The sequence below is a fragment of the Musa acuminata genome, chromosome BXJ3-11 (genome assembly GCF_036884655.1).
Source record: "Musa acuminata AAA Group cultivar baxijiao chromosome BXJ3-11, Cavendish_Baxijiao_AAA, whole genome shotgun sequence".
Taxonomy (NCBI): domain Eukaryota; kingdom Viridiplantae; phylum Streptophyta; class Magnoliopsida; order Zingiberales; family Musaceae; genus Musa; species Musa acuminata.
Window position 1 is genome coordinate 25,720,715 of NC_088359.1, and position 22,809 is coordinate 25,743,523.

Below are 22,809 nucleotides of genomic sequence, written 5' to 3' on the forward strand. Positions count from 1 at the left end.
GAACTTGTAAAAATGAAATTTTATTTGGGCTATCGTCTTAATTTTTTTCCACTTAATAATTATTATCCACACATCATTAATTTTAATTACTAACAATATTTAACTTTGGATTAGGGGTTTGATCACATACATAATTTCCGCGTGTGCTACTCGTTTTGAAACAGCATAGGGTGTTTTTATCAAATCAAAAGGTGCCACGTACGTTCCGTGAGCTTTTGTCTACGAAGATGCCTTTATAGCGACGAGTTGGATCTCTCGGTTCTGTATGTAGAGCGAGCTTGGGTAACTCCGATGGAAGCCGAAGCGCCGGGAAACGGCACCGGCAACGCCAAGGCAATGGGGAAGAAAGGCGTGCCCGAGTGGCTCAACAGCTCACTCTGGGCGTCCTCATCCTCGCTCCCCGCCTCTGCCTCCACTACCGCCGCTGCTCGTTTGCCCCGCTCGCCGCCCTCTCCCAAGATCGTAGCCCCCGCGCGGGCTCCGATCCCCGAGCCTCCACCGCCCCCTCGGCCGCCTCAGCCTCCGTCGGAGGCCCCGAGGCCCTCGGTCGATGCTCCGCCAGACGATCGGAGCCCCTCGCTGTTGTCGCAGGAGGAGGTCTCCCGCCAGTTCCAGCTCTTAGCCGAAGTATAATACGTCATTTTCTCGTTATTTCCGTTCCATTTTTTGTGTTCAGGATTTGCTTATGGCTGACGAATCCGTGTTCAGTTGTCGAAGAAGGTGGTAAATATTGGAGAACTGCGGAGATTGGCCTCGCAGGGCATCCCTGATGGCACTGGAATCCGGTCGATAGTGTGGAAGGTCTTGGTCTCGAAAGAATCCATGTTTCTGTCACGTTCTTAGTTAACACTGTTCTGAGTTTGATGATTTCTTTTGCTTAATTGCCCTTGAAAATAAGATTTTGGTTAAAATTTTTTGCCTCCCTTTGTTGGCAATGGAAAAAAGCTGTGGTTCTTGAATACGAACCTTTTATGTCACATGTTTTGCCTTGAATTGAATACAATTCTTATATGATTCTCATTATTATTCTCATCAAGAAAAAAACAAAAAACTGTTCGTTTGCTTTGTTGGCAATGGATTATGTCATGCATTCAAAAGGATTCGAGCTCTTCAATTTCTTGTTCTTGAAATTGGCGCTAGAAAGTGACATCTTTTTTTTTTGTTGATGACAGCTTCTACTAGGTTATTTGCCATATGATCGTGAGTTCTGGATGCAAGAACTGGCCAAGAAGCGGTCTCAGTACAAGGCTTTTAAGGAGGAGTTTTTAATGAACCCTGTTGGTCTTCTTCAGTATTCTGTTTTTAGATTTACTATTTGATTGTTAAAATTATAGATTTTATATCTTCGGAGCTATAGACCTTTAGTCTGCTGATTTACTTCTTGACACTTGAGACATACATGGCTCATGAAAATTTCTGATTACAGAAGGAAGTTTGGAATTACCACTGTTTTTGTGTTTGTTTTCTATTGTTGCATACTATAATTTTTGAAAGATTGCTTTTGCTAGTCAGTCGGAAATGGCACGAAGGTTGGAAGAATCTGTTGGCCACAAAAATGAAGCATTGGAAACTGGAGGTCGTGGCTTCCTGATGAGATCTGAAATAACTCATGATGAGCACCCTTTGAGCCTTGGGAAGACCAGTGTCTGGAATCAGTTCTTTCAGGTAAGGCTTTTGGGTCTGCCAGAATGTTTTTCTCATTACAGGTAAGCTGCTACTTCATACTTTTGTACCCATCTTGTGCTCATATAGAAGATATGTATAGTCGTCATAACTAGTTTAGTTCAAAAGAGTTTTTCAATAAGCAAGTTTATTAGCAGCCCTTTTGCATCATCAACTACCTATGAATTTTCATGCATAGATTGTATACTTTGTTTCTATGAGTTTGATGTACAAAGTTGCAAAAGTTAGAAATTAGAATATAATCAACTGATTCACAAAAGATCTAATGTGCCATGGGTTCCCTCCTGTTTTTGGGGATTTACACCATGACTAAGGAATCTGCCTTTGTGATGGTCTTTTGACATTCACTACCCTTAGGTCTTTGTTTGCTTGACGCCATTATCATTTCAAATGTAAGCTTGGATAGATCCAGTAATACAAGCACTTGCAATGGTAGTGGAACTAGTATCAGAACATACAATAAACCCAAGGATAAGTTGGTCAAGTGACTCGTGGGTATTCATCTTGACTCACTGGTGGCGTGGGCCTTATTTGATAGCACTAGGGGTTTCAACTTTGCAGGTACTCCAGACCTCAAAAACTAAGGAACCCCTTTTCACAACCATAAGGACAACCATATGTATGAACCTCGTGCCTATACGGGTATAGAGGAAGGTCAATATACATAGACTTACCTATGCAAGTAGAGAGGCAGCTTTCATGGATCCTTTTCACAATCTTGTTTGTCCTATTTAGCTAACCACCAAAAGAATTGCAACAATGGGCTTTCCACAACATATCAACAATGGGCCTTCAACTCCTTCTAGGTACCCGGATCATGGCTGCCTGTGAATCTTCGAACTTGTATTTCATGGTATCTTTCTTAATCATGAGAGTCTCATCAATACTTCGGGAATCAATATATACAGCCTTAACCCTACAAATGGAGACCCCTTTTTCCTTAGCTCAAACTTTCATCAGGTCATAAAAGAGTAGCCTTACCATTGTACCAAGTTTTGCCCTTGGCCATGGAACTGACTATTCTAAGGATTTCTTTAGTTCACATTATGAACATATTTGGAACTACTTGTGCAAACTCTAATGCTTTGCATAGTCTACATATAGAGGAATCATGCGATGATAACCAAAAAATGCATGCTAAGTGTCACTGAGGTTTATGTCTATTTTGGAATGGATTTTACTTAAGAGTGGAAGGTAACTTTCATTAAGAAAATCTAATTTCTATTTTTTTTTTGGTGTAAAACCTAAGATGTGGAAAATCCTTGTGTAATTTCTTAAAATATGACATTTATTTTTATGTAAATGTCGACATGCTGTCACGGACTTAGCTGGAATTGCCTAAGTCATAAGGCACCATTGCTGTAAAGTCACGGACTTAGCTAGAGTTGCCTAAGTCGTGGAGCACCCTTACGCCAACTCCTTAGACTTAGCTGGGATTGCCTAAGTCATGAGGCGCCCTTGCGACATATGCGTCCGCAAAGGATCAACCTAGTTGCAACCTTGTACAGGTCCCGAAGGACCTGTGAAACAGAAAGTTGATTAGATTGAAAATAAGCGACGGACAAGTCTCGATGTCTCGTGAAGAGGGAAGCTTTATAAGCAATTCAGCGTGCACCTTGAGTACAAGAGAGAAAAGAGAGGAAGGTGAAAACAAGGATTTTAGAAGGTAGAATGAACAGTTGTAAGTCCACAAACAACTGCTTACCGGGTGTCGAGCGCGAATGCAAGTTCTCGTCAAGTTAACGTGCTAACTTGTGAAGATTGTTCAACACCCGATACTACCTTGAAGTCCCATCCCCCTTGGTGCCACCCGGGGGGTTCCAGGGTGTTGAGATGGCTGACGTTTCGCGTGAGGTTGCGGTTTGCAAAAAACAGGCTGTGGCACGTGAAACGGAGCCATTTTGGGGCAGTTTGGCCCAGCGCAGCGAGCGGTCGCACTGCAACGCTGTGAACTGTCGTTGCTTATATTTTTCAAGCAAAAACACACAAAACCAAGGCAAAACATGCTGTCATGTCTCTATACAAGCATGCAAAAGCGATTAACGGTTCGTTAAACGAATTTGTTGCCGGTGCACGATGATCGTTCGTGACATTCTCCCCCACTTAAGCTGTCGATGCCCTCGTCGACGCATGCTGGAAGGCTTTGATGGCTGCTTCTTCATGTCGTAGGGTGTCTTTAGGCTCCCAATTGGCTTCGGTCCGAGGAAGCTTTCTCCACTTCACCAAGTACTCAATCTGCTTGGCTTCGTTGGGTAGCTTCGTCTTGCGATCCGCTAAAATGGTTTCAACTCGCTTATCGTTGGAGGCTCTGGTTAGGGTTAGCCAAGTTGGAACACTTCGGGAAGCATCTTACGGATCTGAGTAGTAAGCCTTCAAGTTGCTGGCGTGGAAAACATTATGAATTTTGAGCCACGCCGGTAGCTGCAATTTATAGGAGACGTTGCCCACCCTACTGATAATTAGGAAGGTTCCTTCATACTTGTGCGTACTTTGTACCTAAATAATTGGAGTGATGCTGGTTGAAGCTTCACCAACACCAAATCGCCGACTTTGAACTCCTGCGGACCGCCTTCCCAAGTCTGCCCACTTCTTCATCTTTTTTGCCACATTCTCCAAGTAAGCCCGCGCAATATCTGCATTTCGGTGTCAATTCTTTTGCAAAGTGATATGCTGACGAACTACTCCTTGTATGCCCGATAGCCAAGGTGTGAGGAGTCGACGGTTGTTGTCCTATAATGATCTCGAAGGGACTTTTGTTGGACGCAGAGCTCCGCTGCAAGTTGTAGGAAAATTGGGCTATGTCCAACAGCTTCATCCAATCCCGTTGGTTGGCACTCACGTAATGCCGAAGATATTGCTCAAGGAGCGAGTTTATCCTTTCAATTAGCTATCCGTCTAGGGGTGTAGGCTTGTGGAGAAGTATAGCTTAGACTATAATAATTTGAATAGCTCGGTCCAGAATCGTCCTACGAACCGAGCATCTTGATCACTAATGATATTGTGCGGGACTCCCCAATACTTCACCACATTCTTCATCATCAGCTTGGTCGCCTTATCTGTTAAACAATGTAGGGGTGCAGCAACAAAAGTTGCATGCTTTGAAAATCGATTGACCACCACGAGTATCGATCCGAGTCCCCCTACCGTCATTAAGTTTGATATGAAGTTCAAGGAAATGTTCTCCCACAGCCTTTTTGGTACGGGCAACAACTCCAAAAGTCCCACCGGCTTTCGCTGCTCTACCTTATCTTGTTGGTAAGTAAGGCACGTTCGAACATATTCCTCCACATCAGTCCTCATCTTCGGCCAGTAGAAGGCCCTCTCCACGAGAGCCAATGTTCGGTGAATGCCCAGATGTCCTGTCCAAAGGGAATCGTGACACTCTCTTAAGAGTTTACGCCTCAAATTGTCCACTCGAGGAACATAAATCCTATTCCCTTTTGTGTAGATGAGTTAATACTAGATCCAAAATCGTCGTGTCTTGCCTTCTTTGATTAGTTGCATCAGGGTTACTGCCTGGGGATAATTGTACAGTCCATCCCTGATCCTAGAAAGGAAGTTGGAGTGTAGCTGACTTGCTTGGCCTCTGCCCTCCGGCTGTATGGCATTCACCCGCTCCACTTTCCGGCTCAACGCATCGATCGCGACATTTGCTCTTCCGGGCTTGTACTCCATTGCCATATTAAACTCGGTCAGGAAGTCTTGCCATCGTGCTTGCTTTGAGGAGAGTTTCTTTTAAGTTTGGAAGTAACTCAAAGCGATGTTGTCCGTTCTTAGCACAAATCGTGATCCGAGAAGGTAGTGCTGCCAAACTCGTAGATAGTGGACCACCGCTGTCATCTCCTTCTCGTGCATCGGATACCGCCGCTTGGTCTCGTTGAGCTTGCGGCTCTCGTAGGCCACCGGGTGTCTCTCCTGCAGGAGTACTTCCCCAATAGCGAAGTCTGAAGTATCTGTATGGACTTCGAAGGGCTCCCCATAGTTCGGCAATTTGAGCACCGATTCTTCCAGCACAACAACCTTTAGATCTTGGAATGCAACTTCACATATGTCATACCATCTCCAAGGCTGCTCCTTCTTCAACAACTCCATCAGTGGAGCTGCGCGCTTCGAGTATCCAACTATGAAGCGCCAATAGTAGCTGACGAAACCAAGGAAGGATCTTAGCTCCGGTACCTTCTTTGGAGTTCGCCATTCCACAACAGTTTGCACCTTTGATTTGTCCATTTGAATGGAATCATCATCGATTCGATGCCCCAAGAATAAGATCTCCGTTTGAGCAAAATAACACTTCTCCCTTTTCACGAACAAAGTGTTCTCCCTGAGAACCTTGAAAATTGTCCGAAGGTGCTCGACATGCTCCTCGAGCGTTTGGTTATAGACGACAATATCGTCCAAGTAGACGATCATAAACTTATCCAAATACTCCTTAAATAGTTGGTTCATAAGAGTGCAGAATGTGGCCGGAGCGTTGGTTAAGCTGAAAGGCATCACCAAGAACTCAAATGCTCCGTACCTGGTCACGCAAGTAGTATTCGCTTCGTCGCCTTTAGCGATGCGCACTTGCCAGTGCCCCGACCGAAGATTGAGTTTGGAGAAATACTTTACTTTGCCCAATTGGTCGAACAAGTCCGCGATGAGCGAGACGGGATACTTATTTTTCATCGTTACCTTGTTGAGGGCTCGATAGTCGACGTATAGTCGGAGGCTTCCATCTTGTTTCTTTTGGAAGAGGACTAGAGCTCCAAATGGTGCTTTAGAATTGCGGATGAGACCATTGCTTAGCAGTTCGTCTAACTGCTTTCTAAGCTCTGCCAACTCTGGAGAGGACATGCGATATGGCGGTCTCACTTTAGGTTTCACTCCAGGCTCCAACTCAACGTGATGGTCCACGCCTCTACGTGATGGTAGAGTTTTCGACAACTTAGGTGGCATAACGTCTATGAACTCCTTCAGAACGTTCGCGACCACAGCAGGTTCATGAATGGCCTCCCCGTCGAGTGGCTCTAGCTTCATAGCAGCTACGAAGGTTAACTCTCCTTTTCCTACCCTTTTCTTCAATTGTAATGTCGATATTTATTAAGGGTCCTTGGTTCTACTCTGAGAGATGGGAACCACACAAGGGTCGTCGCCTCCCATCAGACATAGGGAGTTCAGGAACGACATTGACACCAACTTCGTCGCGTGCATGAACTCCATTCCGAGAATCACTTGGAAGTTGTCCAGTGGCACCGCCATCATGTTTATGCTCCCGCTCCATGTTCCAATCTTGATGGGAACTCCCTTTGCTAGCTCGGAGATCCGCTTAGCCTCTGAGTTCACCACCTTCATCCGACTTGGGTTCTTCTCCAAAATCAGCCCAAGTCGCTTTGTTTCTCGATCGGCAAAAAAGTTGTGAGTAGCGCCCGTGTCCACCATTGCATGGGTTGTTTGGCCATTGAGCTTGATGTCCACGTACATCAGCTCACTGCTCCCTGCTTTATGTGACTTTATCTTCGTGTTCTCCCCCACTTGATCCCACAAAGCATTCAACAAACGCATTGCTCCCATCCGGGGTCCTTGCGACTCCTTATCGTCGTTGCTGGATTCCGAACTACTCGAACTAAGAGTGATGGCCTTGCCCTTGTTCGATTTGGGGCATGGATTGAAGCTGTTAAGGCATTGAGTGCTTGTTTCTGTGGGCACTCCCTCACGCACTCCCTCACCACGTGTGGTCCTCCACACATGCAACATCTGTCAGGTTTTGGGGCCTTGCCTTTTGAGCTTGGCCCTTTGTGGGAACTCTTATTCCTTTGCTCGCCCCCGGGTTCCTTCCCTCGAGAATATTTTGGAGGGCGATTTCCTGAAGATTGTTTACTTTTCCCTCAGTCCTATGAGGAAACAAAGTCGGTGAGCCTTTCTGCGACCACAATTACCCCGATCACATCAGTGACATTCCTTCGATGCAGTTCCTGTTGAGCTCATGGCTTCAGACCATCGAGGAAGCTGAACAACTTATCCTTCTCGGACATGCCCTGGATGTCCAGTATTAGTGCAAAAAATTGCTTCATGTAGTCTCGAATAGAAGTACTTTGGCGGAGTTGTCTCAGCTTCCTCCTTGCGACAAACTCTATGTTCTCGGGTAGGAACTGAGTTCTCAACTCTTGCTTCAATTCCTCCCATCTGTCCACTCGACACCGACCTTGTTGGATCTCCTCCCAACGGATTCGCCATCAAAGTTTTGCATCTCCATTCAAATACATAGTTGCTATTGAAACTTTGGTATCTTTAGAATCGAGCCTTATAACTCGAAAGTACTGTTCCATGTCAAACAAGAAATTCTCAAGCTCCTTTGTGTCCCTAGCACCTCCATGGCAATGAGGCTCAGGTGCCCTCAAGTTTTGTGACGTTGCAACGCGGGTGTTGCTCCCTTCCACATTTAGTGCCCTTGTGAGCGTTGTCACTCTAAAAGTGAGTTCCGCCACGACTTCGTGCAAATGTTGCACAGAGTCTTTGGTATCGTTTGTCAGTCGATCGACTAGGGTCTCAACTTTGTCGATTCAGGATTCACCTTCTTCTTGCGAGCTCTCTATCCTAAGAAGCCTTCGTTGGCCTTAGTAGAGTTCTTTTAAGCTCGCTTCAAGAACATCTAGGTAGGTTTCCGCCGTCGTGAGTCTCTCCTTATGGCTCTTTTTCCCGGTTGTCGCTCCAGATTGCGCCTCCTCTGCTCGCGGAGAGTAGCCAATTGCTCGCTCATCATGTTCGCTTCCACGATCCTCCAGAGCGGCTCCACCTGCATGAGAGCGAATTTGCACTTGCAGCCCACCTGCGGCTGATTGGGGCAATGGTCCGGCTTGCCCCGTCTTGCTCGATTCGTCACGATACTTTACCATGGCGAGATTACGAAGTTTCTTTGCTGCTTGCTCGAATTGCTTGCCTGCTCTGATACCACAATGTCACGAACTTAGTTGGAATTGTCTAAGTCGTGAGGTACCCTTGCGGCAAAGTCACGGACTTAGTTGGAGTTGCCTAAGTCGTCAAGCACCCTTGCGCCAACTCCTCAGACTTAGCTGGGATTGCCTAAGTCATGAGGCGCCCTTGCGACATATGCGTCCGCAAAAGGTCAACCTAGTTACAGCCTCGTGTAGGCCCCGAAGGACCTGTAAAACAGAAAGTTGATTAGATTGAAAACTAGCGACAAACAAGCCCCGATGTCTCGCGAAGAGGGAAGCTTTACAAGCAATTCAGCGAGCACCTTAAGTCCAAGAGAGAAAAGAGAGGAAGGAGAAAATAAGGACTTTAGAAGGTAGAACGAACAGTTGTAAGTCCACAAACAACTGCTCACCGGTTGTCGGGCGCGAAGGCAAGTTCCCGTCGAGTGAATGTGCGAACTTGTGAAGATTGTTTAACGCCCAACACTACCCCGAAGCCCCATCTCCCCTGGTGCCAGCCGGGGGGTTCCAGGGTGCTGAGATGGCTGACGTTTCGCATGAGGTTGCGGTCTGCAGAAAACATATTGTGGCACACGAAAACGGAGCCATTTTGGGGCAGTTTGGCTCGGCGCGGCGAGCGGTCGCACTGTAGCGCTGCGAACTGTCATTGCTTACATTTTTCAAGCCAAAACAGACAAAAGCAAGGCAAAACATGCTACCATATCTCTGTATAAGCATGTAAAAGTGACGAACGGTTCGTTGAACAAAGTTGTTGCAGGTGCACGACGACTGTTCATGATAGTGCAGCAAGATTATTTTTTCCAAACTATGAAAAGAAAATTTCTTAGAAAAATAAGACGGAGAGGAAAATCTTTCTCAAGCAATGCATTTTTCTAGTTTTTTTTCCTTCTGCATGTATTTTGGTATCAAGATTTCTGCAAGGTAAAGCTACAGCCCTGAAATGGTATTTGTCCACAAATTGCTTTTCAATTACTTGTTAAATCTTTGCTTGTTTACAGGCATCATGTATTATGATGTTTACCTAAATTATAATTGTGATGCTGATGTCCACACGATTCTAACATTGTTCTATACTTCTATTAACTATTGGCATTTTCTTACAGATTGATTCTGTAAGAATATCTGAATTGGGATGTTTCATAAATTTACCACATTTAGAGCTTTTGTTTTCGTAATTGGCTTCCTTTTTGTAGTTGTGGGATATGCATCTAATTCTAATACATATTCATTTCATCTTATTTAAGGAGACAGAGACCATTGAACAGATTGAACGAGATGTAAAGCGCACTCATCCTGACATGCAATTTTTCTGTGGGGATTCATCCCTTACGAAGTCTAATCAGGCAAGTGGTTTCTTATTCAACAGAGAGTAGTTTTCTTAAGTTGGTTGTATTAATTAACTAATTAACAAACTTCTATTCTTGGCAGGAGGCCCTGAGGCACATACTCATTATCTTTGCAAAGTTGAATCCAGGCATAAGATATGTACAAGGGATGAACGAAATATTAGCACCTCTTTTCTACGTGTTCAGAAATGATCCAGATCAAAATAACGCCGTATGAGTTCTGAAACGACTGCTGTGTCACCCATGCAACATTGTTCATAAATTTCTTGTTGTTTTGTGAATACAGAATCTGTTAGGACACCATATGTTATTCCACTAAGTAGCAAAATACTTCCATTCTTTAATAGATCTCATTATATTTAAGATATATTTGATTTTTTTTCCCTTTGCATTACAAGTTTCTTATTCAGAAACTGTTAAGATTTTCTGCCTTCAATAGGCTTTGTAGTTCTTTCAGAAACTATCTCTTTATTCACTCAACATTGTTTAAACTCGTTATGTTTTTGGTAGAATCCATTACTTTATTACAGTCAAGTCCTATTAGTTATATCCATTTTAGATTAAAATATTAGTATCCCCAGTACAGAGTGAGGTCTTCTGCTTCCATGGTCCTGTTTTCAAGATCCAAGTTTTTTGATACCTACTGTGACTATTCGATTTTCATGGATCCTTCTTGACATATATTAAGTGTTCATAGTGAGATTGGCATGATGGTTGCCTTAACTGGGTGGGCAGCTGTTAGAGAGTCATTTTAGCTTCATAATGAGTTGCAGTTCCATATGAATTATGTCCATACAGCCTAGTAAATATATTAAAAAAGTAGAAATTTTTTGTATGGTGTAGTTTCTCATATTCTTTTGACAGATAGTGTACATGACTTCATGTTTACTACTATCTGCAATGTTTACAGAATGTTATTCTGCATGAAATATTGAATCATGTAAATTCATTTACTGTCGAAATTTTGTTTATAACAACTGTTTTTTCAAACTACTCTTCAAGACTTTTTATTACTTTTTGCTATATATCAGGTTACTCTCATTGGTTATTACTTGGCTATATGATAACGTATGCAGTAGTATCATCATTTTATTTCTTCTACTTAAGTATGGTATAGTTTCCAGGTTAGCAGATGAGTGCATATGAGCCAAATCTAGGTGATTGGATTTGAACCATTTCTGTCGCTTTTTAATCTTGATAAATATCCATTCTCTTGGACCAAGTTATTTTGTTAACATTATGTGATGGTATCTGTTAACATGTTTCTATATGAAACTTAACGAGGAAGATATAGACAATTTATTTTACAGTGTTTTTTCTTTCAAATGACAAATTTGTGCTTTTCTAATCCTATTTTGTGGCGTCAAGTCATTTTCTTGATTTTCTTTTGTCTCCTTGAACTTTAACTTTCTTTTTTTTGTGCAGGTGTATGCTGAAGCAGATGCTTTCTTTTGTTTTGTTGAGTTATTGAGTGGATTTAGAGACAATTTCTGTCAAAAGCTTGATAATAGTGTAGTTGGCATTCGTTCTACAATCAGTAAACTATCAGAGCTACTAAAGAAACATGATGGCGAGCTTTGGCGTCATTTAGAGATTACAACAAAAGTAAGAGAAATTACTATAATTATTTTTATGTCGTCCACCTGTAATTGTGATTAACATTTTGGAAACTGACTCTGTGGTACACTTCATATAACATCTTGCTTTTCAGTTTTATGTACCAAGTTACTTGGTAGTGTGTACTACATGGTGTCTTTGGCATTTGTCCCTGGAATGTTGATTTAATTATGGAAAAGTTCTAGTGCATGTAAATCCATCAGGTTCTAGGTAACTAGTTATATGAGATGCCTTGCAAGGACTGAATTATTCTTAAATGTTTTCAACTTATTTCTTTTAGTAATAAGGAAGTCCAACTTGAGCTAACTTGGTGTTTTTGGACTACAGAGGCAATAACCAAAATTGATTCCTACTTAATGTACACTTCATTCTAATTGGATCACTCTTTCCTTTTCCTGTTGTCTCCTCTATCTCCCACCATGCTTCTGTTTTTTTCAAAACCAACTAAAGATTGGGTTTTTATTTAAACTTCTCAATTCTTTTTCACTATTCTATAGTCCCCTTGTCTATTTGTTTTTTTTTTGTTCCCTTTTTTATATCTCATCTGTTCTGTCATCCTTATGACAGTACTGGTTCACATGTCACAGTTTTGTTAGGGGCAAAGATGAAATGTGCAGCAGAGTGCAGTAGACACTTCAAAGAAGAGAATGCAATTTTTTGTTTTTTTCACCATAATCAGAGGTGTCATAAAATAAGAAAACCGATTGTATGAACCAATATATTACAACGAAAACCCAGAGCCATCGTTAGCAAGCTGTGTTGCTTGCCGCTGGCTAGAGCATGTATTGTGCAGGTTCCCTAGAAACCTCCGCTGCTGTAGAGAAGGCATGGAAAAGATTTTATTTATCCTAATGGGTGGGGGGTCAAATTTTTTTGGTAATTTTCTCGGTAAAATCAGTAAATAAATCAAACTTTAGTCTTGGACAGGTTATATTTGACCTCATTGATCCGGCCTATCAGATATTGGTTCAAGTAGGGATTAGATGTTTTATTTTGTTGATGTTTTTGTGCTTTATTAGTACAAACAGCAAATGATAGTTACAGTACTTTTAAAATTAAGCTGTTCGATCTAATTGGATCTGATCAGATCTAACCTAATCTTGACAGCTTTATTCAGAGCTGCATCAAGCATATAGCAGGCTTCAATTTTTAGTTTCCCCTGATTTCTGTAGTTTGTTGCCTTAAATTTAATATGATGTTAATTAAGTGATAATCATGTGTAGCTTGGGGACCTTGGAACTCATTTGTTGGTAGTACACACATTTGAGGAAGGTTAATTTGTATTCTTGGAAAATCAGGGAGGTGTGGTCATCTCAGTTTACTGCTGGTTTTTTATGAATTTTTTTTTCATTGAATAATTTCCCCTTAGATGAGGATGCAATTTTGTGACTTCTGCCGGATAGTATCAATATGGATTGTGTTACCCTCAAATCATACTGTTAGTGGCCCTTTGGAAAGACAGATTAATTAACAACAATTATCATGCCAAGTTCTTTTTCCAGTTGTCTTTTATGCTTATGCTTGAAGCAATTTGTCTTGATATATGGTATAGTATGGAAAATCATGTTGCATTTGCAGTTAGACATGCTTGATTCTGAGATTGTTTTCCTGATCACTATTAAGCATATCATACTGACAACCCAAGCATCATCATCATGAGTTTTGGGCTGTGCTGAGAGTTTGCCACTGCTCCCTTGATAACTAGTACTAGTTTGCACACGCAATGCTCGATGGTATGCACATGTCTGCCCAAGGACCAGTATACTACCTACCAGTACATGAAATTAGATTCTTTCTGTTAAATGCTTTGCATAAGTGGTTTTCTAGTTTAAATTTTTTGGAGACTCTAGCATTGTTTCCTGCTAATATGACTTTAAAGGTATGCATTGGTTTCTTAAGAAGTTGTCGAAACACAAAGGTATCTAACTGGTGGCAATGAATTTTTTTTTTCTTTTTTTGAAGGTCAATCCCCAATTCTATGCGTTCAGATGGATTACACTGCTTTTGACTCAGGAGTTCAATTTTGTGGACAGCCTTCATATATGGGATGCACTTTTAAGTGATCCCGACGGTCCTCAGGTATTGATGTCATTTTTTTTGTTTCCTTTGCTCGGTTAACGTGAAGTATCCTTGTGATTGCAGGAAACCCTACTTAGGGTGTGTTGTGCCATGTTGATCCTGGTCAGAAAACGTCTCTTGGCCGGCGATTTCACTTCCAACCTTAAGCTACTGCAGAATTATCCACAAACAAACATCAATCATCTCCTCTATGTTGCCAATAAACTGCGTGGTTCTTCGGCTGGTTAAAGTTGCAGAAAGTATCATGGCATCGTTGTCTGTTGAACACTTGATCTATTTGTAAAGAGCTAAACTTGTTAAACAATGTAAATGATTGTACCAGAGCCAGTGCACTATTTGTGTGTTTTTGGTGAATTAAAATGAGATTGAAACTAGTTGTCTTTCCATGTCCTTATGCTTAATCCGCTTAATAGTTGTGTCAATGGGTAATGCGAGTGGTCTTAAATAGTTATCGAACACTGGATATTGTTTAAGAAACAATCCAAATCTTAAACAGGTAAGGACGAGTTTGGGATGTATTAATACATCCAATATTACGACTATAAGTAGAGAATGAAGTTGTAAGTTTGATAATTTAGGAGGATGAAGTTTTAGCTGACAAACACAATGAATTTGTGTCTGATTCAACTTTGAGAGCAGATGAAAAAGAAATATTAAATATAAACAAAATGTCCAAAATTGAAAGCAAATATTTTGGATTGAAGTTGTGATAAATATTAAATAATAACCACACAAAGCAAAATTGGTAGGATTTCGAGAAACAAGAATAAAAATTCCTATGGCGTTGATGTTGAACATTCATTTCTTGTACATATCATAAAGTCAAGTTCCCTCGACCCCCTCAGGCATGTCCGAGGGGCATAGGTTATATTGCCCCAGTCATCTTGATGAGAGACCCCAAGGCATAGATCACATTATCTTGACCTTTCACGAAGTCATGCTCGAGACACATGGGTCTAAAAAACTCAACCCCCTAAGAGAGATACTTGAGACATATAGATCAAGCAGCCTTGACCAACTACAAGAATTTTATAGAACATTAGGACCCTCCCTCCAACCTTAACATTGCCACAAATCGAATGAGCAACCATTGTGCTTCAACACTTCTCCGTAAGAGTAATCGAAGCATACCTTCATCGACCAATTATCACTTGATATATGATCTTCACGTGACAATCGAGTTAGCATAAGGGAGGCAAAGCATACTCTCTCAGTTAATCCACATGAACATAGTCTAGAACAATTAGTTATAGGCTACCTCCTCCCTCTATCGCCTATGTGAACAAAAACCTAAGAGAAGACTATTAGAAGCGATTAGAGACTATCTTTTTGTAAAATATTTTATGAAATATTCTGTCACTCTATTACTAGTTTCAATATGATTATGAGCTTTTATAGTGTTTTTACTATTTTTTTATTTTTTTCATCTCACCTGTGGGATTAATTTGGATGTGAAAGAGATCGAGTTGAGAACCTATCTCGATCTTAATCTTCGTGTACTCACCTCGAGGAGTACCGAGTTTGTACCTCAGGGGTATCTCAATCTAAGTCATGAGCCATATATCATGTTGAATAAAACGTTAATAACTTTTTTCCTTACCAAAGCACAAAAATATTTTAGTTAGACTGCCTTATTTAGGGCTGGATACAATCACCCTGGAAAATTTTCACAGGTCAGGTCTCTACATGCCACGTCACCCCTGACAGTCCGAACATCTGTTTTGCGACACATAATTTACGATATCAATTGGATTTGCGCAATCCATCACCGTTCATCTCTCTCTTCGTGTATGCGTGTCGCGTTGGCGTCGAGCGGAACGCTGCGTGAATCAACGGCACTGCTTGACGCGTGGCTTCTGAACAATTGTTCTCGGACACGCAGTTCACACGATCCATACGGTTTGCGGAAATCTACACCGTCCGTAGCTATCTACGTGCATGCGTGGCGCATCTATCATCCGTTGATTCATGGAAAGATGGTCTATCGGAGCGCTGCCACACGTGCATTGTCCGTGGCCTTGTGAACACTTGTTCTGCGACACGTAGTCTACACGATCTTTTGGATTTTACGGAATCCTCCACCGTCGATGGCTTTACGTGTGCACGCGTGGCACACTTAACATCCGTCGATTTATGCAAGGGAAATCGCTCTTCGGGAATCAACCGCACACGCAACGCAGGTCGCACGTGTGCGGTCCGTTACGTCACCTGTTATTTCAGCAGCGGTGTGGGTGGCGGAATACGAGCTATAAATTTGTCGGCGAACGAAATCGGGGAAAATAATCGTTCTTTTTGGCTTCTCCGTCGTCGCGTTCGTCCCCCTCGCGCCCCTCTTCGATCCATCTCGATCGTCCACTAAAACCCTAGCCCCCTAAAGGCCGTATCCAGCAAAGATCGTCTCATTTTCCGTCGATTCGTACCCCCAATTTCGCTGGTTGGGGTGCGATTTCTTGCTCCTTATTCCTGAAAACTCTGCACTCGCTTCGAGGTTCTTTAGATACTTCCTGGATTTCTTTGCTCTTCCTTGGATTTCTACCATCCACATGTATGAGCTTTTGTGGACCACATATAATTTGGGTCTTTTTCTTCTTTTTGTGATCTTGTTGTAGATTTGGTGGTAGTTTTTGTTAATCAATGTAGGAATAACTTTAAGAATTGGTTGGCGCAAAAACTTGTTATTGTTATTATTAATTTATTATTATTATTATTTTACGTTAGGTAATCAATCTCATGTTTTTCTTAAATCGTGATGGAATTTCTTCTTTAGTAAAAAAAAACTTAACCTTTTGGAATTTCTTGATCGATCATACAATCTTATTCTATTTTCTTTATACTTTCCCTTTATTTGATTGGAAAGTCAAAAATAGGCCATAAGAGTTTCTGTTTCCGTTTTGTTTTGCACAGATCGTTTTCTTATAATGTATCGTTCTTGAAAATCTATGTTTTCCTTGTGTTGTAAAGCATACTGATGTCTAGCATGAACACGCTTAGACCATCAACGCGAGGTGCAACGATGTCCGTGCGGGATGATATAAGTGGGAACATGGTTCTGAACTTGGACCTCAACTTTCCGCCGCTAGAGTGCTGGCTGGCTGAGGGGACTTCTGGTTCTAGGCATCCATGGATTTCCATTACCCAGATTGGTGATGCTATTGAATCGCAGCAAGGGTCTACCGCACCACCAAGTGATCGTCTAAATAACTCGATCATTGATCTAGAATCGATAGAGGATGATGTTGTGACCCTCGCATCCTCAAGAGGGTTTCCTCAGGTACTTCGACTTGTAACCTATGTGGAGGAGACTTATTTCGTGTATAAGTGCATTAGCTTTATCTCTAGTTTTTGGAATAATTTTCTCTATTTTATTAGAGTTACTAGATAGGATGAAACACTTGCTTTCATTTAGTAGAGTTGAAGATCAATCTTATCTTTGGAGTCACGCACTATATATTGTCTTGTAATGAACCATTCATATATGTGAACTTGATCATTGCTAGGATGCCTCAGACTGTATTTGTTTGATGATCTGAGTTATATTTCTTATTATTATTATGTTGTAAACCAATGTATCTATGTGGTTGATTGTTTTTCAAGCATTGTGTTGTGCTTCATTTGGTAATGAGTTCTGTTTTTATTGGTTTAGGGGAGGGACTCCTTTAGAAGGAGCCAGCCTGTGATTGTCGTCCCGGATGAAGACCTGGGGATAAATTATAGAAGAGCAGGTCTGTTTATGCTGTTGTTGCTATTTGATGAACTATATGAATGTAAAGTATGAGATCCCAAGTGCTAGTGCAAATATAAATTGCCCTTGCTATGAGAATGTTGCAATTGATCATTTTGGTACTCTGTTTATTTTCCCATAGTTCATATGTCACCACAAATTTCGAAGAAGATTATTTAAATTGCTTAATGTTGTGAAGTCAATTATACATTTGTGTTATCTTTGTTTTTTTTTTTTCAGAATTAAGCATCAACTTTGGATGCAAAAATGGTTTTTGTTGATGTTGTAGTAGGCTCTGGAGAAGTTGATTGAGTTGAAAATTAAAAAGAAAATAGAGATTGGGCTCAAGGATAGATATAGTTTTTATTAATATTGTATGGTGCTGGACTACACCTTTTTAAGCTCTAAGTCTTTTCTATCCACTAGGTTGGCATAACTATTCTGCGGTTTTGTCTTTTGTTTCTTATCATCTCTTTATTACAAAGTCATATTGTTAGTTAACAATAGCCCAAGAGTCTAACTGTTCTGACTGCAAAAGTGCACAAACACCTTGTACATTTTTTAGGTTTATGCAGCTAAGAAATTCATGGGTGATTTAACACTAATCCTTGTGATGATGTCCTTAGTTGTGTGTATAAAATTTTAAAATTAATGTCTTTGAGAACAAACTTAATCCATGGTAGTCTAATTTGGTTTCAGCCAGATTTCAGTTGAGGTCTTGGACAGCCTAATCCAACCTGACATGGTTCAATACATGTATAAGTTTCTGGATGGTCCAGTTTGGCCTTATTTCTAGGGAACTGCAGACTGAACCTGTAAATTGTGGCTTGAAAATTTTTCAAATGTAAGCAAACTGTTTCTTTCTGGAATCCATCCTAAACCAAAATATTATGCGCTGGTTTGGTGTGAAGTATGGTTTATATACATAATTCATATGGTTGAAGTTCAATGATTACAGAGAAATGCAATAATATAGGTGGCAAAGCAAATATTCAATTTATGTTGATAGGATATTTGATAGAAACTAAGGAGCACAATCTTGTACCGGATTCGGTATGTATCGTTGGTACCAGTGTCCTGATAATTGGCACACCGCTATGTATTAATGAAGGAGGTGGTGGAGATAGAGGAGGAAGAGGAAGGTAGAAGAGGAGCGCTGGTGGAAAAGGAGGAAGAGGAAGGATGAGGAGATGGTGGCAGAAGAGGAAGGAGGGAGGAAGAGAGAGGAAAAGGAGGAAGAAGGAGGAGGTTACCTGAAAAGAGACAAGTAGCGGATGGAAAGGCTGTCGATGGAGGTCGAGCGAAGCCAGGGAGTAGGAAGAGAAGGAGAAGGCGAGTTTCGTGCCCGTAATGGTTATGTATTGGTTTGGGTGATAAGGAGTTCTTGATAGAAACATAATATGAATTAAAAAAATTTAAGTTGCTACATGAGTGTTTTTTAAGGGTTTGGTTTTGATTTTGGAAAGTAAATGAACTTTTTGTTCATGAATTAAACTACTGTTCATGTTTACTTTTTGTTATATTCTCTCCCCTCCATTCTCTCTCCTCCTAGATTCAGTTCCTTGATAGGAATCATGATCTCCTGCTTGGATAGGATGAATTTTTGTAAGGGTGTTAATGATGGACAACAATGTTTTTGTGCACTGACAAACAGAGTTGAGTGACATTCACCCACTTCTTATCCATTTATGACAACAAGCTTTGTCAAAAAGCAGATAGCCTTTAGATCCTTTCTTTTTTTAAGATTCATAAAGTTGAGAATAGTTCTGCTATTGCTTGTAGGACATGTTCCTGGTATTGGTCCAAATTGGTTGAATCAATGTAGCATCTCAATTGGAAAGTAATGACAGTGAAAAAAGTGGAGATTCAATACTTAGAAATCCCAAAAAAAAAGTGAAAGAGAAGTAAGAAAGATTAAGAAATAAAACATTAAAATGTTTGTGGAGTTAATTTCAAACCATAAGTATAGATGAGCTGATACATTACCAATAGGAAGGCATAACTCTATCACCCAACTTAGTTTATAATAGCTACAGCCCATCAATATTGCTTGATTATGTTTGGATTGTCTGATCATCTGACCAACTTTGGTGGCCAAAGTTCTTGTCCAATCTTGATTGTGTGTTTCCAAAAACCATGTGTTATATGAATATTACATTAATCTTGAGAAATTTAATTGATTTGCTTTTACTTTTACTATTATAACTGCCATATAGCTATTTTTTTATTTTCTTTCTGTTTTGTCTGGTATTCACTCATCCTTTTGTCATTGTTGTAGAACAACGAGTGGCTAGATCATCTTCAAACACTCGCAACAAGCGTCCAAGAAGTTCAACGAGCAGGACAATTATTAATTGTGACCTTTATCCCGATTTAGAACAGGATCTTATTGCAAAGGTAAAAATGGTTTTTCCTTTTTTTTGTAATATTAATACATTCTGTTGCTTAATCTTCCATTTAGCTATAAACAGTTTCTCTTATTTTAAAGGTAATTAATTCAATCATTTTGCAATTATCTAAATGATGTCTTGGTAGGCTTTTCCTGTATTTTCAGCTTTATAATATCAGGAATCAAACAATATCTAAATAATAGCCTTGTGAGCTTTCCTTATTTGAAGTTTCAGTTATAGAAGGAAATTAAACAGACATAATTTCTGAATAATATCGTATTATCTGAAACTTTGCTCTGGTTTACAGCATCGATCAGCATCAGGACAGCAGAATAGATGCTACTATATGATATGCTCTGTGGTACTAGTAAGGGAATATGTTTGCAAATGGATTGAAGTAAAATATTAAGTAATGCTCTCAATTGCAGGAATAGTTGTGTAAAGAAAAAGAGATCAGAGAGAGAGTAACCAAGGGATAAGTAAATTGGAATAAGATGGAAAGAGAAGTAATGAGACAAGAGACCGTGCTCTTTGTTACTTTTATGGGATCATGATGTATGAACCTGCCCGTGGTTGCAAATCCCTCTTCGAATAAGAACATAACTGAATATTGGTTTCCTCTATCATTTTCTTAGGACTAGCAAGCCCCTGGCCATCTGATGCTTTTCCAATCAGTTCACCTAAAGGACTTTTCAAAAGAAGCAAACTTGTTTACTGCAATTGGAGCTTAAAAAGGCAAAGCAGGATTTTAAAACATGCCAGATAGAAAAGCATGACAGGAGTCCAAATTGCATGAATAAATAATTGTGTCATGAGGATATGACATATGAAAATATTTTTGTTTATTTACTAGTGCTTGTTGTATCAAACCATTCAACAACAATTTCTCTTTTCCTCGTGAACTTACAATTGAACTGAAACCTTGGGATCGGGCAACCACAAGTTGGTGGTGAATCAATCCTCTTATGAATCTTCATGTGTACCTTCAGATGTCTGGACCATTTGGACCCTCCACTGCAGCACTGGACACTGTTGTTAAAGGCTTGTCATGGTGTGAGGCCCATCAAGGCCCTTGTGCCTTGCCTAGATTGAGGTTATAAGTGGCATATCAAAAAGTAAGTCTCACAAAAAGGGTTTACACATGTAGTTGCAATTAGATTTCCTTTCTAGAGACAAAATCATGAGATGGGAGTGCTTTGCTTTTTGTTATTATTAGACCTTTCCAATCATTGGGAATGGAGAAACTAATATAGTGACAATTTTCCTTCAACTTATATTCACATTGCTGCTCTCGCAACATGACATTTTTTTCATCCCAGATGTGAGGCTTATATAATGTCCTCGTGTTTTGCAATGAACACTTTGCTTTCTGCCTTTCCCAAATGAGATAATAAAAATCCAAATTTCAGATATTTACATAATGAAACCATTGAGCAGTCCTAGTTTTCTTACCTTGTGGAAGTGACTGATTGGCATTTGGACGGTATCAGACTATGAACCATAGAAGATAATGCCCTTAAAAACTTTCATGTTGTACAGGGGCTATAATACTTGCCAGAATTTTCTCTTTTTTATCCCCTATTTCCTAACAGCCACACAAGCAATGCTGGAAGTGGCTCCTTTTACTTTGATAGGTGAAACAGATGCCCATTCTCCAACCAGGCTCTCCATCATATGGTACTATGCATTGGATGATCTTAGGCTGCTATAATGTTTCATTAACTGGTATTTGCTATTAGGAGTGGGGGGGTTTTCCTTGGTTGTTATTGAAGTCTAAGTACATTGATGCCTTGGGGAAACTTATAAACTGGTTTCTTTTTAGTTAAACAGTGTCGCGGGAACAAATTATTCCTGGCCTTTGGTGCAAGGGCAGAGTCCTCATTTGAATAGCTGAGCAAGAGTTTTAACCCTCTTTGCTCTTCATATACATAGCTGTTAAATCAATAGTTTTAAGTAATCCATGCGCATAACCATTGAAAATCTTAGTTATTACCTGTTTATGTTTCTCTTTTCGTCTGTTCGCTTTTGTGATCTTTCTTGTTAATTATTCACACCGAACTTTGACTTGTAAACTGCAGAGGAAGAAATCCAAACCAGAGCCTGTGGTGTTAACTAGGAAGGAACCCACCTTCACCTGCCCTGTCTGCTTGCATGCTTTGGTTGATGCATCATCAACTATTTGTGGCCATATTTTTTGCCTGCAATGCATAAAGTCTTCCATTCAGGCACAGAAGAAATGCCCAACCTGTCGGAGGAAGCTTACGATGAGCAGTTTTCATCGCGTGTACCTTCCAGCAACCCATTAACGTGACCACCCCAAGCAGATCTTTTGTGCATTTCGACGGGGCCTCCTATCGATTCCCAATGCCATGCTCTTGAATTCGTTCTCCATTCTGATACCAGTTTTTTAGTTTCTTTTCTACAGGTTTTGGAACATTCTCCAATTAAATTTTTAAGTCGATGTGTTTATATATGCATTCAAATTTCATTTGCTATACCCATCTGTAATCAAGCTAATAACTGTATTCAGCTCTATATATATTAACCAATATAGTTTGCGGCGTAAAACCATTTTTGTCAGTTTTGGGGCCTCATCCTGTATTCATGTAAACCTCCACTGATCTAAAAGTTACCTACGGAAATAGCAGATGGCAGTCCACAAATTCTGGTTCAGACATTATGGTTGGCGCCACCATTTTTTAGCTTTTCTGCACTCGAAATTTAATGTAGTGGAAGATGTTGAGACACTTTTATTGAAACTGGATCTGAAATTTCAAGAAAATTTGTGATGTCAAATGTTGGGTCTAAATCTTTTGCATATGTGCTTGGTGTCTTCTGGCTTACATCCTCTGAACTACGGATACTTCAAGTTTATTATTCAAGCCAACATGGTTGTCTTGTATCTTACAAAAAGAATTTTCTATGATTCCAGTTTCCTCGCCTTCATATCTCTCTCTCTCTCTCTCTCTCTCTCTCTCTCTCTCTCTCTCTCTATATATATATATATATATATATATATATATATATATATATATATATAT

At 40.4% G+C, this 22,809-nt stretch overlaps 2 protein-coding genes across 7 annotated transcripts; both read left to right on the forward strand.

Moving 5' to 3' along the window:
* The first annotated feature begins 260 nt into the window (after nucleotides 1-260).
* On the forward strand, nucleotides 261-14,043 carry LOC103971532 (uncharacterized). Its single transcript, XM_009385566.3, has 9 exons — nucleotides 261-627; nucleotides 709-801; nucleotides 1,173-1,277; nucleotides 1,513-1,665; nucleotides 9,860-9,958; nucleotides 10,044-10,172; nucleotides 11,387-11,566; nucleotides 13,541-13,657; nucleotides 13,721-14,043. Exons 1-9 carry the CDS (start codon nucleotides 292-294, stop codon nucleotides 13,883-13,885), a joined length of 1,377 nt encoding a protein of 458 aa, XP_009383841.2. The 5' UTR covers nucleotides 261-291; the 3' UTR covers nucleotides 13,886-14,043.
* Nucleotides 14,044-15,905: 1,862 nt separating this feature from the next.
* Nucleotides 15,906-22,348, forward strand: LOC135583647 (uncharacterized). 6 transcript variants are annotated; one of them, XM_065173208.1, is made up of 5 exons: nucleotides 15,906-16,145; nucleotides 16,619-16,928; nucleotides 17,301-17,379; nucleotides 19,657-19,775; nucleotides 20,758-21,840. In XM_065173208.1, the coding sequence occupies exons 2-5, from the start codon at nucleotides 16,626-16,628 to the stop codon at nucleotides 20,866-20,868; spliced, it is 612 nt and encodes a 203-aa protein (XP_065029280.1). In that variant the 5' UTR covers nucleotides 15,906-16,145; nucleotides 16,619-16,625; the 3' UTR covers nucleotides 20,869-21,840. The 6 variants fall into 6 exon arrangements, with proteins under 6 accessions (XP_065029280.1, XP_065029277.1, XP_065029275.1 ...); XM_065173205.1 differs by lacking the exon at nucleotides 20,758-21,840 and adding an exon at nucleotides 21,847-22,348 and having other exon boundaries at nucleotides 15,919-16,202; XM_065173203.1 differs by lacking the exon at nucleotides 20,758-21,840 and adding an exon at nucleotides 21,847-22,348 and having other exon boundaries at nucleotides 15,919-16,145.
* The last annotated feature ends 461 nt before the right edge of the window (nucleotides 22,349-22,809 follow it).

Bases quoted from the DNA above. Each gene is read 5' to 3' on its own strand.
- LOC103971532 (XM_009385566.3), top strand. From the start codon at position 292: ATGGAAGCCGAAGCGCCGGGAAACGGCACCGGCAACGCCAAGGCAATG. The intron at 1,666-9,859 runs GTAAGGCTTTTG...ATCTTATTTAAG, and splicing joins TCTGGAATCAGTTCTTTCAG to GAGACAGAGACCATTGAACA. The intron at 11,567-13,540 runs GTAAGAGAAATT...CTTTTTTTGAAG, and splicing joins ATTTAGAGATTACAACAAAA to GTCAATCCCCAATTCTATGC.
- LOC135583647 (XM_065173205.1), top strand. From the start codon at position 16,626: ATGTCTAGCATGAACACGCTTAGACCATCAACGCGAGGTGCAACGATG. The intron at 16,929-17,300 runs GTACTTCGACTT...TTATTGGTTTAG, and splicing joins CCTCAAGAGGGTTTCCTCAG to GGGAGGGACTCCTTTAGAAG. The intron at 19,776-21,846 runs GTAAAAATGGTT...TGTAAACTGCAG, and splicing joins AACAGGATCTTATTGCAAAG to AGGAAGAAATCCAAACCAGA.